General features: G+C 36.1%; 2 protein-coding genes and 1 long non-coding RNA gene across 4 annotated transcripts; 1 reads left to right on the top strand and 2 right to left on the bottom strand.

Moving 5' to 3' along the window:
• The first annotated feature begins 1,503 nt into the window (after nt 1-1,503).
• On the top strand, nt 1,504-3,628 carry HIT3 (HIS triad family protein 3). The gene is made up of 5 exons (XM_079020886.1): nt 1,504-1,666; nt 2,617-2,674; nt 2,963-3,052; nt 3,176-3,293; nt 3,387-3,628. The coding sequence occupies exons 1-5, from the start codon at nt 1,542-1,544 to the stop codon at nt 3,452-3,454; spliced, it is 459 nt and encodes a 152-aa protein (XP_078877012.1). The 5' UTR covers nt 1,504-1,541; the 3' UTR covers nt 3,455-3,628.
• A 1,921-nt stretch (nt 3,629-5,549) lies between these two features.
• LOC145073326 (putative receptor protein kinase ZmPK1) lies at nt 5,550-8,263 on the bottom strand. The gene has a single exon (XM_079019875.1). The coding sequence runs from the start codon at nt 8,171-8,173 to the stop codon at nt 5,774-5,776; it is 2,400 nt and encodes a 799-aa protein (XP_078876001.1). The 5' UTR covers nt 8,174-8,263; the 3' UTR covers nt 5,550-5,773.
• A 1,477-nt stretch (nt 8,264-9,740) lies between these two features.
• Nucleotides 9,741-18,829, bottom strand: LOC145074535 (uncharacterized). 2 transcript variants are annotated; one of them, XR_013691888.1, is made up of 4 exons: nt 18,594-18,829; nt 18,058-18,126; nt 11,103-11,228; nt 9,741-10,021 (listed from the first exon to the last, which is right to left on the bottom strand). It is a non-coding gene; the product is annotated as an uncharacterized LOC145074535 (long non-coding RNA). The 2 variants fall into 2 exon arrangements; XR_013691887.1 differs by lacking the exon at nt 9,741-10,021 and adding an exon at nt 10,061-10,321.
• Between the last annotated feature and the right edge of the window lie 233 nt (nt 18,830-19,062).

Raw genomic sequence — 19,062 nt, 5'->3', positions numbered from 1 at the left:
CTCTAATTAAGTTAGTTATGTTGTCGCATTGATATTATTTTACATAAAATTTAATGCATGGAGAGAGGTTGGAAAGGAAGTGGTCCATTGACTTAGAACATGTATGTTTGGGTCTTGGGGAAGGCATGTTACATGGTTGCTTTTTTTTTTTTTTTTTTTTTTTTTTTTTTTTTTTTTTAATAATTATTAGGTGTAAGACACGATTGTACGGATTGATTAAAAAAATAAAATATTAAAATTTAAATAATATGTATTTTTTAAAATAAAATTTTGAAATAAAAAATGAACAAACATATTAATTGCAATTTACTATCATGTTTATTACATTTAATACTTTATATATATAAGTAAAAGTATTATGTGACTTTTTTAATTTTAAAAACTCATAAATTGACATGTGGATGTTATTTATTTAAAAAATATAATAAAATGACAAGTGTCAAAATTCATAAGAGATTGATATGTGGCAAAATTGATCTTCATTTATTATAGTAGATTTATTGTTCCGTTTTTTTATCAAACACGAACATTATAAAGCACTTGAATCTAATAGAAAACGTTCAAATTCCATACAAAGATATTCAACTCTAATATAAATTATCAATAAATCTTACAATACCAAAACATTCAAAGTTCAATAGAAAATTAGTCAAAGTTTAACAAAAACCAAACTAATTATCTTAGCTAGAACCTTGCTCATCATTACTCTCATCATTTGCTTGATGGATCGATTGAATTGAACTCACGAGGGATGAAAGTGGAATTGTGTTAGCAGTGACGTAGTTGGGATTCCTAACCATGACCATCAACCTTAATCAAATTGTCATTGCAAATATTTTGTAAAGTATTGAATCTGTTGTTGAATCATTGCAAGTAATTATGTATTTTTGTTGCTTCTATGTGTGCATGTGAAGTGGTTGCACTCGGAACGTAATAGGTAAGCCATACTTAGCCTCAAATCATGTTCAACTCCCTCTTATGTAGATTATAAGACTTTTTAAAGACTGGAGACGTTCACTCTAAGACACTTTAGAATGTCAAATCACCCCAAGTTGTCTTTTGTTTAAAATAAATGTTAAAATATATTAAGGCTGTAGTGTGTCATACAGTTTTTACCGTTGGCATGCTGATTGGACAGTCTTTAGCAGCGGTAAACAACACCCCTCACCCAAATATTTTGTCGGCGGCTCTCTCTCTTTCAAAATGACCTCTTTTTCTTTATTTTGCATACGATAAACACAAACACCAGTACATATGTCCCCATCTGCACAATGGATACATATTACCGGTGGTATGACACCGTTTAGTTTAAAAAGGGTAATATCATTTCATATCCATTCAAGGAAACATTGATAACAACATCTAGGTGGTGACCATGGATAAAATAAATAGAAACTAAAAGGACAGTCCAAGTAAAACAATAGTCTTAAGGACGAAATCCATAACCAGTAACATATCTAAGGGACGAAACATGTAATTATTCTAAATTAGGTAGTACAATTTTTGTTCTATGAAAGGAAAAAGGAAAATAATGCATACGAATGAGCAGCTGTAAGCGGCTACAGGTACTCAACTCTCACATTTCCGGTGCTCCCCAACAGTCTTCTGCGATGGCGTCTGAGAAAGACGCAGCTCTTGCTGCCGTTGCCTCCGACTCTCCCACCATGTACACTCTTCCTCTGCCACTATTTACTCATCTGCTAGTGCTGGATGATTATCCACATAACCTTTTGATCTACATCGTTTCGTCTGTTGTCGTGGGCTTATATATGGCTTTCCGTTGTAATCGTGTTCCTGATTGTATGATTAATGTTTTGTACCACTGATTCGTTAACTAAACCCGTTTCTGTCGTTTTATACTTCCTAAGTCCCAAAACAGGGATAACTTTAGGGCTTTGCAAGTCGATTTACGATGTTATTCAAATGCGAAAAATTGCCATGGCTTTTGGTAATAGTTCATCACAAATATATCTCCTTCATAGGTCCCAAATGTAGAGACCAGAGAGCAAGGAACTTGAATTGATTATCTTCTCTTCGTGTACAAACATTTCTTGAGTGACCAAACTGGAGCATTTGTTAAAATTTGTTGCTAACTTGCTATTTAATGTATTTTACCCTCTATAAAGTGGTGTATTTCTCTTATCTATTCATTGATCAGAATATTGTACACTTATATATATATCAATAAATCTTCGAAAATGGCATTATGCTTGTTTATTCATTAAATCTACATCCTTGATCCTTCTTAGGTTGTAGGCTCCAGTGAAGCTTCTGAACATGTATTCTACTTAATATCTGTACACTTCCACTACCTTTGACTCTTCTTACTTTACCTCAAAATCTTGTATAGATTTAATGATCTATTTTATTTAAAATGGAAGACTTAATGCTTAGCAGTTTCTACCATTTAGATTGGTTTCTTTTAAAATTTTCTAGTTGATTAGCTGGTGATTGCTATAACAGCAACTACACATTTTGATATCTTAGGGGATTACATTTTTTCTTATAAATTTATACTGCATCAAAAGACTTTTCAGTTTTCATTGATTATGTCTTCTTTTGACATCTTCTAAGCTTAAAATATGCTTATGTTGACCTCCTTTTCTCATTTTACAGCTTTGACAAGATTATTAACAAGCAAATACCAGCAAATGTGGTTTATGAGGATGATAAGGTAGCAGCACATTACTGTTTTGACTTCTAGTTGTTGAGATATTTTTATACTTTGAAGTTTGAACTAACTACCAACATTTGTTTAATGATGAAATTTGTATGTACTTGAATTCAACCTTCTTGCAAGAGGTATAAGGGCACCACTCTTTATTGGCTTAATCTGGTCAGAATGACTTAATGGGTTAAGCCAAAAAATCTGGCTTAATGTATAAGGACACCACCCTTTGATTGGGTTAAGCACTTAGTGGCTGTTATTTTTCTTAAATTTCACACTCCTCTTCTTTGGCAGGTTCTTGCATTCAGGGACATTGCTCCTCAAGCACCAACACACATTTTGCTTATTCCAAAAGTTAGGGATGGTTTGACTGGTCTGTCTAAGGTAATTAAGTATATTCACATTTTACACGATCATATATTAATTTAATTTGATAAAAAATATATATATGTTTTTTTGTAAATTTGTATGGTTTGATTTCATTTTCATGTGATGTTGTATTTGTAGGCTGAGGAGAGGCATTGTGAGATTCTTGGTCATCTTCTGTACACTGCAAAGGTTGTAGCAAAGCAAGAAGGTCTTGAAGAAGGTTTCAGAATTGTGATCAATGATGGACCAAATGGGTGTACGTATACTTTTATACTTTTATATTAATATCATTATCATCCATTTAGTATTTTATGCAACTTTTTTAATTATTTTTTGCAATGTTTTACAGGCCAATCTGTTTACCATCTTCATGTTCACCTCCTTGGGGGACGACAAATGAACTGGCCACCTGGCTAATCTAATATGGCATTTCCCTCACTACTCAAAAAAGCCTAGTTGTTTGATATTGTTGACTGAATTGTAATGCACATTTATGGGCTGTGTTTGCCTTGAAATTTAAACCAATTAGCAGGACCCCCCTACTATTAATGGCAATGTTCATAATAATAATAAATCTAGGCTTTGAGTACATATTGTATGCTGTCCAAGACTTAAAAAGACCCTCTTTTGTTGTGTTTGACATTTATTAGTCTGAATGGGACAAAATTTGTAATTTTTTTTTTGCTTAATCTTGTCTGAACAAAAGACATGAATGCCTTAATCATTGAACATAGCCCTAAAAGATTGCCGAATCTTCCAGTCATTTCAGCATATTATGATATAATATAAGTTACCCCCACAGATGACATTTAAAGTAGTTTGTAGGTTAACCATAACATTACTACTAATGCAAGAATCATCCAGAGAAATAATAGTAATTTTATTACTTAAATTAAAACTTATTTAAAATTCTCATTAAAATATAAAATGTTCAGGGTCTTCCGTGTAAAATGGACTACTCCAGAGTCCAGACTCTTGGAAAACCTGCTACAAAAGTCATGAAAATATTTATGTATCAATTCAGATTCTTTTAATGCATGAAGTTTTAATACGACTTGCATGCAATTATTGGGGCTGAAAATCTACCGATGTTATGGTTCATAACACCTTAGGGCTACTAGACTTTTAGAGTAAGCCTATTTATGGATCATTTTTCTTTATAATAGAATAGGCCTCATCAAATTTAGGTTCAGGTAATTGGATTAAAAGTGTTGGTGGATTGGGTTAAAACATTTACTTAGCTCACAGCGTTACATCAGCAAACAAAACACCATCGTTGACAACATTTATGGACAAATGGGAACATAACAAACAGGATCAAAAGAAACCCATAACTTTTGATCCATACGTAGTTGGAGATGTGCGATATATCAACCGAAAGATCTTTACAAACCGGAGCTTGATTGATACTCAAATTCCACTGTTTAGGCTTCCAATTCTCAATTTTCCCTAATTTTCGGGCAATTTCCATTTTTATTTTATTTTGAGAAAATATATGCTTTCTTTATTTTATGAATTTCCTACTTTTATTTAGAAGCTTAATTGGAGGAATTTAATGTTAATTCTGGTTTTCCAAAATTTGGCCTACTTGCCAAATTAGATCCCTTTACAACCTCTATGTAAAGGGTTTGTAAGCCTTTTATAGGCATCATGAATTAAGTAATAAAGTCTTATTGAATATTTATTGTTGTTGCTTTTGTTTTGCATCCGTTGGTATTAGAGCACCTTTGCATCTTGATGGCGAACGGCATTAAAAATGGTCCATAACTAGCTGATTGAACTACGTATCGTGATCGTAGATGATCGTAATAGCCGTGGAAATTACAAGGTTGGAAACAATGACGATAATCAAAGACAACAAGACAACACCCGTAGTGGTGCTAGGGGAGGTTGGCGTCTTCCTGCTAACAAGACAAGAGTAGTCCATGAGAATTAAATTTCAATGGGAATATGGATCTTGAAGGTATTCTCGACTGGTTGTACGAGGTCAAGAGATTTTTCAATATCATGGACATCCTATAGCATCGACATGTGAAGATCGTCGCCTAAAAACTTTTTGCTAGGGTCGGAGCTTGGTGGGACCATGTTTAAAAGGGACGCACACGAAAAAGAAGTGTTTGGTGGAAGAGTGACACCCATGAAGATGCTAATAAAATGACACTCAAGGAAGTTGACCTGTCACGAAATATATTGCCAAGTTTATGCGGTTGTAGGTACGATCTACATGTGACAAAAGAATAACAAGCATCATGTTACATCGATGGCCTAAAGTAAAATATTCAAGACCATAAGGGTCTACAATGTCAAATGTTGTAAGAATATAAATAAGTTGTTATTTTTTGAAATAAACAATTTTATTTCGCAATATATCTATAAAGTAACAATGTATTTTGAAAATACATTGTCAAATGTTGGATTATATTTAAATAGACCTGTTTTCACACGGAGTCAATTTTATGTAGTTATTTCCTGTGTCACAAGTAAAAAAAGTTTAAAGATACTCATATATAAAGATAAAATTCGTTCAAGTAATAAAACAAAAAATATTGTCTATAAAAAGGTACTCAACACTGCCTATACGAATAGTAACTTAGTTGAAGATACTATAAAACAAAGAAAGCACACTTCCTATTAAACAATATAACTAATTATAGTAAGCCTTCAATTACGCCTATGACTATAAAAGGTTAACCCTGAACTACACAGGAATACCAAAACAAACAGTACGAAGCATGTCTACTCCGACTCGCAATCGATTAGATCGTGAACAACTGAATCCATAGTAGGCCTTTTATTGCGGTCTTCCTCCACGCAACTTACACCAATCTCAACAAGTTTTGCAGCTTGCTTCATACTGAACAATCCTCCCAACCTCGAATCAATTATCTCTTCAATCCATGACTCCATTTCTTCTCCTTGAAGCTTCGTTTTCGCTACCCTTAGGAACCTCATAAGCTCGGTTTCTTCCTCTTCCCCTTCCTGCACAACAATATTAGAAAGTCGAATTCCCCTTGCCATTTCTAAAACCACAACCCCATAGCTGTACACATCAACTTTTGCCGTGATAGGAAGGTTACTAGCCCATTCTGGAGCCATATATCCTTTTGTTCCTCTAATCCTAGTAAACTCCGAGTTTTGACCACCTCTCTGAGTCAACTTTGCAAGACCAAAATCTGCAATCTTTGCTTCGAACGACTCATCCAAAAGAATGTTTTCTGGCTTAACATCACAATGAATCACCCATTCTAGGCACTCATGGTGTAAATAAGCCAAACCTTTTGCTATGCCGACGGCAACTTTGAACCTTTCTTTCCATTGAAGAAAAGTCGTGGAAAACAATCTATGGGCAAGAGAAAGATTTTCCACGTACTCATACACCAGAAGTTTGTATCGTTTGTGTGAACAGAATCCCCACATTCTTACTAAATTCATGTGATTGATTTTACCGATTGTGCTGACTTCTGCCCAAAACTCTCCACCTTCGCTCACATCTCCTAACCTTTTCACAGCCACCACCCTTTCATCTTCCAAAATCCCTTTATACACAGTCCCTGAGCCTCCTCTCCCTATCTCCACCTTAAAGTTTTGTGTCGCCTTCACCAGTTCTTGATAAGTAAACCCTCTAAACTGACTTGATACCATACGATACCCCTCTTCTAAGCTGGTTAGGAGGGCATTTTTTCTATAAAAAAGCCACCACCCTAACAACATAACAAAAGCTTCAGCCACACCAATAGCTATAGCGAAGGAGTAAAGATAAACCCATTTCACCTTTGTTTCAGATGGTTCATACATAGATGGAGAACCCAGCATGACTGTGACGACCTCTACACATGTGGCGTTAGAACTAGTAAGAACTGAGACAGATTCACTTGTTTCCATGTCAATCGGTACTTTCAAGTAGATGCTTCCTGGGAAATTAGGAGACCGAAAGCCGTTGAAAAGAGCATTTTTAATAAAGCAAAATCCTTCACCAGTTAACCTGTAACTAAATGCTATACATCTACAATTTCGTAAACACATATCCTTACAAGCATCGAACGAAGTTGGTAAGAATGCATCTATTGAATTTAAATCAAAGCCATAATAATCTGTATTCGGCATTTCCAAAAATCCGAACTTTGTTGAGTTTGAACATGTTGTATTGAAAGTAGGCGTACAACCCTGGCTTACATCAGTAGGGTTAGTCTGCTGGTGGTGGGGTGGACATGAACATTCCGATTGTAGTACTCCATTATCACAGATCCCGTTTCTCCCACAGATTCCGAGAACATTGCATGGTTGTGCAATAGCTTGCCATGAAATCGACCATAATCCAGTTGAATCGTTCAAGCTATAAATCCTGAGATTACCATCATAGTCCATGGTTAACCTTCTTCTGATCCCAAAACCCATATCTGAAGCATTAAACTGCCACCGATCGCTCGACCTAAATACACCAAAATCATCAAAGAATGCGATTCTGCTGCTGTTATATGAAGTTCTTCCGTAAGACCAGACATTAAATCCAGGATTGGGACTAGGCCAGTACAAAACTGTTGTTTCTGGGCTGTCGTAAGTCAGTATTAACACGTTAATACTGTTATAGCTCAAAACAAAATATCCAGGTTCAAAACTTCCTCTTCTTAAAGCAGATATCAAGCTTTTTCTCTTTGTTAGTGTTTGAGAAGGCAATAGAGTATCTGTTGGATAATCAAAACTTTGCCAAAGAATCTGACCTTTTTGGTTCTGTAGCACCAGATTACCTGTATTCAGCAGCACTGCTCTATCTACATCTGTGGAGGTTGTGTTTGTTTCCCACACGACCATGCCATCCACATCTGTCAAAACCATGGCTCCGTTTCTCCTAAATGTCATCTTTGAACCACGGCCATTCACAGGTGTGTTGCGGTTGGCTGTCCAGACCGCTGTGCGCTCTTTGGAGTTTGTGAACCAAATTGCGAACCAATAAGCATTGCTTTGGAAACCATAGAAGCCACAGGTATAAGTGTTGTCTGGGGACCTTATGACGTCTGAACTATCATCAACAGATAGAGAGGAACCCCTCTGAAGATGGTCTTTAATGGTGTTCTTTGAAGCTGAAGATTCGATCAAGGAACAGAAGAGGAGGAATAGAAGGAATGTTTCTCTCATCATTTGCTGTTTACGATTTCTGAAGCCAGGATGTAAGCATTTTATTGGTTTTATCAAGCTGTAGAAGATTTCAGTTTTGAGATTCTATATTCCACAAGTTGACCATGCGTGGACTACCTCAGTCGTTTTAAACTGCATAATTTAGTCATGGTTGGAATTTTTTTTTTTTTGTACGTATTGTAATTTCGTTGGCTGTTTTCTTGAAACAACTATTGGATTAAAAGCAGCCCTCTAGTGCAGGGAAAGCAGTGGGTCACCCATGGTTGTTACTTGTTAGCTTCCTTGCTCTATTAGTCATTAATAATAATAATTTGTTATTTTTAATATTTGGTTGGATTTATACTCCAAGTTGGACAAAAACTGTTGACACATTTTCTCCAAGTTGACAGACTTGGAGCAAATGGTTTTTGCAATCCGCTTCATAAGTTCTAATATATGAAACAGGAAAGCCAAGATTACCTCACGGAATTACTATTACTAATAGTAATTAATAGACCTTGATTATTAATCTTTAAACGTGAAGTATATGGCTTAATATCATTGTAACCCAATAAACTTTTGCTTTTGGTTTTAAATGGTCCCTCATGTTTTTTTTTCCTGTGTTATACCTCCTTAAACTTATATTTGACCGGTTAAATGAGGATCTGATGAGATTTTTGCGGTTTAAATAAATTTTGAGTCGGTATATGACATGGACTATTCTTGAGTTCTTGTCCACCTAAATTACACACACATATATATATATATATATATATATATATATATATATATATATATATATATATATATATATAGTCCAGATCAAATAAGAGAAAAAATTTTGGTAGGAAGGTAAGAAGTTTTTTTTCTACATATTTTTTTAGCAAACAAACAAAATGAATCATCACATGATTTATTTGTAAGATGATTATAAGAAAAATTTTTCAAAAAACATGTTGATGATTCATTTATACAATAATTTTGTTGTTATTTACTAAAATTGTCATAAAAATGAATATTTTCTTAATTTCCTTAAAAATGAATCATGAAGATGTTTTCTTGAAATTTTTTTCTTGTGAATCATCTAGTGATTCATTTATCTTGTTCGTAAAAAAAATATGTACAAAAAAACTTCTTACCTTCCTACAAAAAAATTTTCTTACCAGATCTATATATATATATATATATATATATATATATATATATATATATATATATATATATATATATATATATATATATACACATACTAACTAGGTTATAACCCGTGTAATACACGGATAACAAAGTAAAATAAGAGATAAAAAAATTGTTATGATTAATGGTAAATTTAAAAACAATTAAGAAAATACAAAAATAATATTAAAAATGAAAATTACAAAGTTATTGTATTACACTAATAGTCCATCACACAAACCGTCAATTTACCATTTATACTCTTCCCAAAATCAAAATGAAAGAAAGTAATTTGGTATTAACCTACATATTAATCAAAAGCGACAATAAGTAATTAGATCACTACAACCCACATAAATTTCTTATTAAATCATTATATTTTGGAATATCGAGCTAATTATAACCATGAAGCACATTATAACAAAGATAAAATATGAATTCATATCAGACTTGAATGATTGTTGAAACAAATAAACATTGCTAATTACAAGACATGATTAGGTAGAGATCTTACTCTAGGCCATGTACCTTCTGTTGGGGTTCCCATTAATCTATATTAAACAAAAATAATATGAAAGGATGTTATATAGTAATGGAAAAATTCATATATATTATATTAGAATCCATCAAAATACCAAAATCCAAGAAACTCATAATAATAGATTTTCCAGCACCCTACAACCCAAATTCAATATCCTGCTTGACAGATAATAAATGGTTAGTAGTGAACAAATATATAGATAGAGAATAAAAAATCTGTTTGAGTAATAAGAAATATGATTTTGTAATACCCAAAAAAAATGATGTTCCAATAAAAAAAAACCCCAAAAAAAATTAATTGTTCTATTAACCACGTTACTATCATATAAAAACTTAATACAAAAATAGGTTTCTACAAACATAAATATTATATACCGTTTTTGTTACAGGATAATGCCAGCGGTTCATCTTCCCCTGTATAGTATGCTAATCAACATTATGTATTAAAAAGCTAATCTGCAGCAGAAAATAATTTCAAGTTTGAACGCCTACAACTAATAATAACTTATGGATTTCTCCATTATAGTATGTTAGTAGGTCAAAATCAATCTACTCCTAACTAAAAGAATATAGAACAATTAAGTATAGTGATGGTATCATGGGATAAAATAGAAACGTAACAATCGATGCTTTTGTAGCTTAACCAGCCTTAATTAGATAATTTATTCGTCAGCAACAACCAAGCTGGAATTAACTTAATCTTAGCTTTCATTCTAAAAAGCATCAAGTTCCCAACATGACGATAAAATTAACCATCGTGCTACAATCTCCAAATTATACATATGCGCCATTGTTTCTTAGATCTAAAAAACAACTTCTTAACCCAAAAACATGAAACAAATCACCAGCTAACCATTATGACTGCAAATATAAATCTATTTCAATATATCATATTCAAACTTCTATACGATGTTACTCCAACATATATAAAGTGAAATATTTCAGCAACACATTGTTTAAGAATAATAGGCAAATAAGCTGGTTAATCTAATAGAAAACTTTCTAAAATTAAAATCAATGCAATCATTATGTACTTATTGTTTGTGGCATTTTTTCTAACACATGGTGGCTACTATTCGTTTTACAATGTGAGACAGCAAATCCTTGAACAACACCATGACATGATCACATAATAAGAGACTTTAAAAGATGGTTAGTTTACTATAAAATTATATAGATGCTTATGGATACAAATTTATTAAATTCGGAAGTTACAAAAAGGGAAAAAAATAATTACCTTTACATGTACTCTTGTTGAAGCAGCCATGATAGCTACCGGTTGTGATCTTCCGGTACAAACATGCACAAAATTTTGAGATGGAGTTCAAACTCTTTAATCTTTCAACATATCCTTATGTCTTCACTGTATTTATCGACAAAAGATAATCACCGAGTTACTTTCTCAACATGAAATTCCGATGCTAAATCCTTCCCTCCCGACTCCAAGAAGACCGTACCTAGGAGATCTTCCCCACTGCAGCAAGTGCAACTACCATCATCATGGTGCCTGCCGGGAACTCTTATATGCTAGGTGCAACATGAAGGGGCATACTGCTCGTGTATGCAGAACTCCGGTGGAGCGTATTGCATCAATCACCAAAGTGACGACCAATCCAATTTGCCGTCTATGTGGTGCGATTGGACACTTCAAAAGGAATTGCCCAGCTGAAGGAAACAACAAGGACACAGGAGGAGCCTGACTCTACTGCTTAGGAAGAAGCGTCAAGGAACTCAGTAGATTTTTGGTACGTCTCTCGATCTCGGTTAACTAAACTAAAAACAATAAAGGTTTAATTCAAAATGTAAATTCTTCCCAGTAAGGCGAAAGTCGCAGCACTGTTATAAAATTTAAAAATTTATCAGGTAAAACTATAATGGCTAAACATATACGTTACGGCCATGTATATTTAAGATGGACAGACCTAGAGTGAGCGAATGCCGCCTCATTTCCTGTTCCTCGTTTGGTTGTGGATTTAGGGCGGGGTCGCTCAGTCAACAGTCCTCCCCACCTTAAATATACATGACTAGTATATGTGAGGCGATTATAGAAATGCCTCGTGAGAATCCATTCATAAAAAGGTACTCTATTCAGAAACACTTAGGACTCTCTATGGTTCCGCGTCGACTCTATCGGTCCAAGTATCCGCGGTAGTGATACATAGGACGAAACCCGAGACGCTTAGAACTTGTGTGCCCGTTTGGCGCATGACTTTACCGCTCTTCATTTTATATCATGTTGGAGTGTGCCAACTTCGACGACCCTATTGATCATGTTTCGACTTCGTGCAACCATGTGTACATTCTTAGTGCTGTGTAAAAAGAACTTTCTCCATAGCCATGTCGGCAAATAAAGGTTCTCCCGAACCTAAACCTAACACGAATAATCAAACCTAATGCAAACCGTCAATCGTCTCTCTTATCTCAAACCTTCCGAAGTACCCAAGAGAGGGTACCACGCGTCGTCGACCGACCCCTCGTAGCCAGATGAACACCGAAGCGAAGGACACTGTAGAAACTCCAGTAGACGACAACCAACCGAAGCATACTCCGTAGATTCCCCCGGGAGACCCTACGCACCTCGCGCACCCAGTTCGTGAACCCAAAGAACAGAACTCATGAGACTGACCACTATAACTCGGCATATGCATAAAGGTGGCATATAATTGAGATCAAAAAGATTTAAGGTGTGTGTTTCCTCCTTACTCCCTGTTCCTCATTGGGTTGTGGGTTTGGGGTGGAGTCGCATAGCTAAACATCCTGCCGACCTCAATTGTATACTGCCTGCATACACCAAGTATTGGTGGTTAGGCTAAGTATGAGCTCCACCACGAACCTGTTAGCAAAACACTTTCACCCTATTCCATAACATAGAAGCCGAAGTCAAGAGAATCACTGCGGGTTAAGCTAGTAAAGTTCCGAGTGATGAGACACTATACTCACTAGAATTGACCTAGACCGAGGAAACTCAGAACCTTCGGAAGAGTAGTTGCAGTAGGTGCTCTTACTACTCAGGCACTTTGCCCACCCTGTTATAGACAGGTAGTGCCTATCATCCTCCACCCTCTTGCATGGAGGAAATTGTCGTCACCCTGTAGACGATAAAAATACCTTCTCCGAAGTGAACGTTAGGATACCGAGAATCCACAGGATAACCTTCGCGGCCAAGAATACTTGATCAAGTGCGAAAGTAATTGCGTTAAGCCTCGTGACCAGATCCCGAAGAGATTATAGACTTGACACCAGCCTTGGTGTTAGTCGAAGGGTTATGCAGGAACATGCGCTTTCCGCACTAGAATAAACCAAAGTCTTGGAGAATCCTTGGACTATTAGGTGTTCCACGAATACCATCTCATGCAGAGATAGTAGAACCACCTCCTGAGATAGTCCAATGCTCGTCTGGTGAAACCCTATCTCCCTGACCCTCAGGGTTTCCGTATCTCAAGATTCGTTAGTGCAGGTCCATTTTGCACAAGCTTGAGATAGACACTCTACAGCAAACCGATAACCATAGTCACGCAACCCACTCGACGATCTAGAAAGTCTCTATCAGTCAGTTGACAGAAAACACGAAACCAAAGACCACTCGAGGTTCCTAAGAACCAACCTGAAGGACTACACACACAGTACGAGTGAGAACGTTAGGAACTTCGGAATGGCGATCACGCCAGTGATGATCTTGCCATAGAAGTACACTATGTTCTGAGTACTGAAAAGCTCTACCATTCCGAGAGCTTAGGACCATATGAGAATTCTCATGGAGATTTCGTCCAACCCTATTCAGGCCGCTACTACCTTCAGATATACCACAAGACTCACACCTGGTCAATCCACTTCTTAGACTAGATATGCGATTGCCCGATATCACTCTTCGTACCCCACTCATCTTGATAGAAACCATTGAGAACCCTAACCTCGTAGATACACCAATCGGAACCCACTAGTTACACGAGACGAAATCCGCATCCCGTATGTGAAGGTCTGTTGGAATGACAAACACAGACTAAAGTTCACTGGGGAATGCGAGGACAACCGTATAGGAAGTACTCTCATACCTCTACTTGGCCATTCATACCTACTTCCTTGCCTAGACCTGAATTTCGGGACGAAATTCCCTCTAACGGGGGGATGATGTGACAACCCAAGTTGTTCCGTTACATTTCCCCGTTACCGTTAACAGAATTTTCCAGTTTATAAAAGTTCCGTTAATTAGAGATCGTCAATTAAATAAACTTTTCATTTGTTTATATTTAATATGTCGTTAAGTCGTGATAAAAGGGAATAAAAACACATAATACACATTTCCATTTATTTGGAAAATGTTAAGTTTTATTATTACGACCACTAAATCGGGTGCGCCCAAAAGCCCCGTCTACCGGCAGTATCGGGTAGAATCCCACTGAGCTCCAACTCCCACCCATTTATAAGGGGGAGTAAACTCCATTTGGAGCTTTTCCACCCTCTCTCTCACTACTCTCTCTCTCTAGACCCGAATCCGACTCCAAAATCGCGAATTTCGGCTTCCAAACGTAAGATTTTCTTTCCTAACTTGTTCTAATCATACATCTAAGTGTTTATATCTAGAAAATCATAAGAATGAGGGGAAAACAAGGAGTTTATGGCCTAAGAAGCTCCTTAGGCCGTAAACACCCCAAAACTTGGCCAAACCCCAATTTTTCCTTCCTTTAGGCTTGCATGCTAATTAAGGGATATACCTAGATGAGTTTGGACACCAAAACACAAGTTTTTAGGACCTAAAAGAGGGTTTACGGCCCAAGCTTATTCTTAGGCCGTAAACACCCAATTTCCATGTTAAATGGTCCCAAAAACTCATCTAAGGCATGATAGAATTTAGATATGAACTTAGGAAATGCTTAGGGCCATAAAGCACAACAAAATGAAGGGACAAAAGGAGTTTACGGCCCAGGCATGTACCAGGGCGTAAACACCCTTAAACATGTCAAAACATTAAGTTTTGTCCCCCAAATGGCCTTTGACTACTTCTATAAAATGCTAGGAGTGTAATAAGGGCTTGAAACTTCAATAAAACCATGGTATAGGAGTTCACGGCCGTGAACTCCCTTAGGGATGGTTCATGGGCCGTAAACTCCATAATGGTGCCCTTAGAAGCCTTAAACTCATCCATACCACTTAGATTTGGACCTAGAATAATTCCATGAACAAGATTGAAGCCTTAAAACACACTAGAACCCTTCACCATGAGTTTATGGCCGTAAACTCATGGTGAATAGTCCCTGGGCCGTAAACAACCATGTTTTGAAAACCGGACCGGACCGGCCGGTTCGACCGGTTCAACCGGGAACTGGTCCCGGATCCGGTTCTTAAAGGCCAAAAAACCGGTAATCGTTTGAACCGGTGAAAACCGGTAAAAACCGGTCGAACCGGTCAAAACCGGAAATTTTAAAAAATATTTATTTTTTTCATTTTTTGTATTTTTTATATAATTAAATATAATTATGACATCATCTGGTTTTTCCGGTTTTTGAGACCGGTCCGACCGGTTGGACCACCTGAACCATCGAACCAGTAAGACGACCGGTTCGGTCTCCGGTCCGGTTTTCAAAACCTTGGTAAACAACATATTAAGGGTTTAATCTTGGAGAGTAAACTCCATTCCTAAACCATACACACCTTTAGACGCTACCCGGGACGCCCCAAACACTTAACCAAAGTGTTTTCCGCTCCTTTGAGTGCGTATACGTGTTTAATTAGTATTAAATATACTAATTGTATGTGAAAATATGTTATCATATGTTAAATAGGTCATTGAGTGTGTTCGAGTCCTTACGTGACACCGAACGCCCAAACGACACCTTCGTCGGACCTATTTATACCAGGTGAGTTCATACCCCTGAATGAACCTTTTAATGTTTTTACATGTTTTATAGGGGGGAATACAAGTTAAACATGCCGGTTATCATATCAATCACATGTGATTGATAACCCGCATGCACAAGATTTTACCACACTGTACACTGTTTTACCGAGTAGGATACTATAACGACTTTCAAAAAGGTTTTCAAACTGTTTCAAACTCTTACTTATACTGTTTTATTCAAAATCATTTCAAACCAATTTATAAAGGTTCCAAGGATTTCTAAAGGTTTTCACACTGATTTTACCAAAGAATACAAAATGCGATTTTCCGAAATAGAAAGGTTTTCCAAGGTTTTCATCAAATTTCTCTTTCACGTCGAATACTTATACTTGTTAGTTACCGCTGCTTCGCTTTCACTTATTGTAAACTCCTACTTGATAACGCTTTCACTTCTTGATACGCTTATACCTGTTATTGTCTCTATTTCACTTATACTTGTAGTCGCTTATACCTGATAGACGCTCTTACTTCACTTAATGTCGTCTCTACGGCGTGATACGCTTATACTTGTTCGACACCCCTACTTCACTTGCGACCGCTCCTACTTCACTTGTTAGACACTCCTACTTCACAAGAATCACTTCTACTTAATACACACTCAGTCGTAGTTAGATGTATGTTTGTGCTTATATAGGTACATATAAGTAATGATTGAAAGACTTAGGAAGGCTCGTCCGCCCTATTTCCTTTTCTTCGTTGAGATGTGGTCTGGTGGGATCGAATGGCCGTCCGAAGGTCGTTTGATTCATTAGTTATATATTATGTATATGAGAATGGACATACAGGAATTCTCTAGTCAGTTCAGTTGAGAGTTCTCTACCTCTAGTCTACACTTACATTAGAAACACACCACCCACTATTTGGAAGTCTCTACCTCTAGTTCAACACTTACACCCTACCCACTATTTGGAAGTCTCTACCCACTATTTGGGATGCATCTTCAGGACACGGCCTTCTCCGTCGTCTAGTTGGTAACCAGAATCTCTTGTAGGGAGAGCGAACATTGTGTGTATAGATCTATACGGGATTGACACCCCCGCACCCAGACTGCTAGCTACAGTCCTGGCCTACCAAGCCAACGGGTGACAAATGTCATATTTTAGACGCTTGTAGGGCGTCTGGTACTCTAGTCAGTATGGTTACGAGTATCCTGGGTTTACCTTATAATTCTTTGGCCTTAAGGTAACGGTATTTCACTGACAATTTACACTGTATGGTGGTAATTCATTTTCAGAGTCACACTGTTTTGACCTTACAAGACGTATCTTTCATTTGATACTGTCTAGGGTCTGTTTTCTCTGTTTTGACCTTACAAGACGTATCTTTCATTTGATACTGTCTGGGGTCTGTTTTTCACTGTTTTAGACCTTACCAGCTGTACCTTTCATTTGGTACCTTCTGGGGTCTGAGTCTCTAATTGTTAGACTGAACCAGGCGTGTCGTTAGTTCGATACTCTCCTGGAGTCAATGATTCCTTGCCTTAGTCAGCAGTCCTCACTGCTGAGGCATATGCTATTCCCTGTTGTCGTTTGTTTTCCTCAATAATCAAATTTAGTATTTTGATAATGATAGCAATGTAGGGAAAATGACTTTTTACCACAAAACACTGACCAGTCTTGGTAGAAGGCTGCTTTATTAAAGAAAATATAGGATTTTATGGAAAGAACTCTAATACACAGTAAACACTTAAACTACTACTTTATAAAGATATTTGAATAAATGTCACTAAATACTTATGAACTCACCAGCATTTGTAAAAATGTTGATACTCGCTTTTTCAAATAACTTGTATTCTCAGGTCAGAAATTAGACAGGTACATCCCAGGAGTTGTTGATGAAGATAGCTTAGTACCACGCTGTATTTATTCTATTTGCTTGTATACTTTAATACGTTGTAATGTAACCATGTAAAATTATTACTATTAATGCAATGTTTTGTTGTACTTTGATTTCTATAATGCATGTGTTGTGATACTTGACATGACGTCATCCACCCCAGAACGTTTCCGCCGTTCCGGTTTTGGGGTGTGACATTTATGAATATCATTGGATTATCACAATCAAATACCATACATCCAGTAATGATAATCAAATGTTGAAAACAAAAAATATAATATAAGAATAACAGATTAAAGAAGAAACTTGGATGAACAACATATTGAAAAAGAAGAGCAAGGGTAGACGTAAAGAAACACTGAAATCGTGACAATTTGAGACATAATGGTTACCACAACAATACATCAGAAAATGATGACTTGAATCTTAAAGTTGAAACCTATAAATAAAATCGACATACCATTAGGCTTTGTGTTGAATGTCAACGTTCTCTGTCTTTTGATTTGCGAATTTGTTGCTGTAGTAAAACCTAAAACAGGAAGAAAGTCAATTTGAAGCGGATGTATACATTTAGCTCTCTTTGTTTTACAATTTATTGTATCAATCTTCATCAGTGAAAAAATAAAGGAAAAGATATCGTGTAAGGAATTAACTGACAGGGAAGATATGAAGAAGACGAAGTTAAGATCGATGATTCCTAATTAATCGATTTGATTGATATATTGTCTTATTAATTTTCTCATATAGTTTTTGATTTATAGAGGAAATCGAACATTTTTTCTTTCAAAAATCGTCATTTGTTGATATTATGAATGAAAAGTTAACAGGTATCAATGGATGTAACCAAGAATCAAAATATGTATAGGTTTTAAGAGAGAGAAAATGTGAAAGTGGTTTCAAAATTTCAATTTCAATGTCAGATTCATTTCAAAGAAACAATGAGGATGAAGCAACGTTCGTAGATGGTAACTTAGGGTTATTGACCATGAATCATACCTGAATGAAGGTTACGGTGAATGTGAAGGGAAGGGAAGGACCCGCCACGGGAAACTGGTTTGCCTTGAATGTTGCAGCAACCGAGATGGAGATGGAGAAAAAGTAGGTTCTAAGGGATTTTGAAATTAAATTGTAGACCGATTCAAATGATCGAAATTTGAGGCAAGATTTGATTGAAGATTTTGAAGATTAATTCCTGATTTTTTGGATTGATTGAAACATCCGATTGAGGAGGAAAATCGATGAGCGGGAAAAAAAAGTAATAAAGTCTTAGAAAATGCCGTGTCATAGGAATGGTTTATAAAAATGACATGGGGCACCTTAGAGAGGTTTTTATTAGGAAGAGATAGATATATCTATTTCATTTAATAAATTATTATTTTTCCTTTTTTGTTATTATTGAAAATCATTTTCACTGATGACCATTAAATCTAAGAACAAAAAACAAAACGTATCTAAAATCCAATAA

This window comes from Lactuca serriola, chromosome 9 (genome assembly GCF_051521515.1).
Source record: "Lactuca serriola cultivar US96UC23 chromosome 9, Lser_US96UC23_V15, whole genome shotgun sequence".
NCBI classification, from domain to species: domain Eukaryota; kingdom Viridiplantae; phylum Streptophyta; class Magnoliopsida; order Asterales; family Asteraceae; genus Lactuca; species Lactuca serriola.
The sequence above is the reverse complement of the archived record's forward strand: the minus strand, read 5'-3'. Positions and strand labels throughout refer to the sequence as shown.

Bases quoted from the DNA above. Each gene is read 5' to 3' on its own strand.
- HIT3 (XM_079020886.1), top strand. From the start codon at position 1,542: ATGAGCAGCTGTAAGCGGCTACAGGTACTCAACTCTCACATTTCCGGT. The intron at 2,675-2,962 runs GTAGCAGCACAT...CTTCTTTGGCAG, and splicing joins TGGTTTATGAGGATGATAAG to GTTCTTGCATTCAGGGACAT. The intron at 3,053-3,175 runs GTAATTAAGTAT...TTGTATTTGTAG, and splicing joins GTTTGACTGGTCTGTCTAAG to GCTGAGGAGAGGCATTGTGA.
- LOC145073326 (XM_079019875.1), bottom strand. From the start codon at position 8,173: ATGATGAGAGAAACATTCCTTCTATTCCTCCTCTTCTGTTCCTTGATC.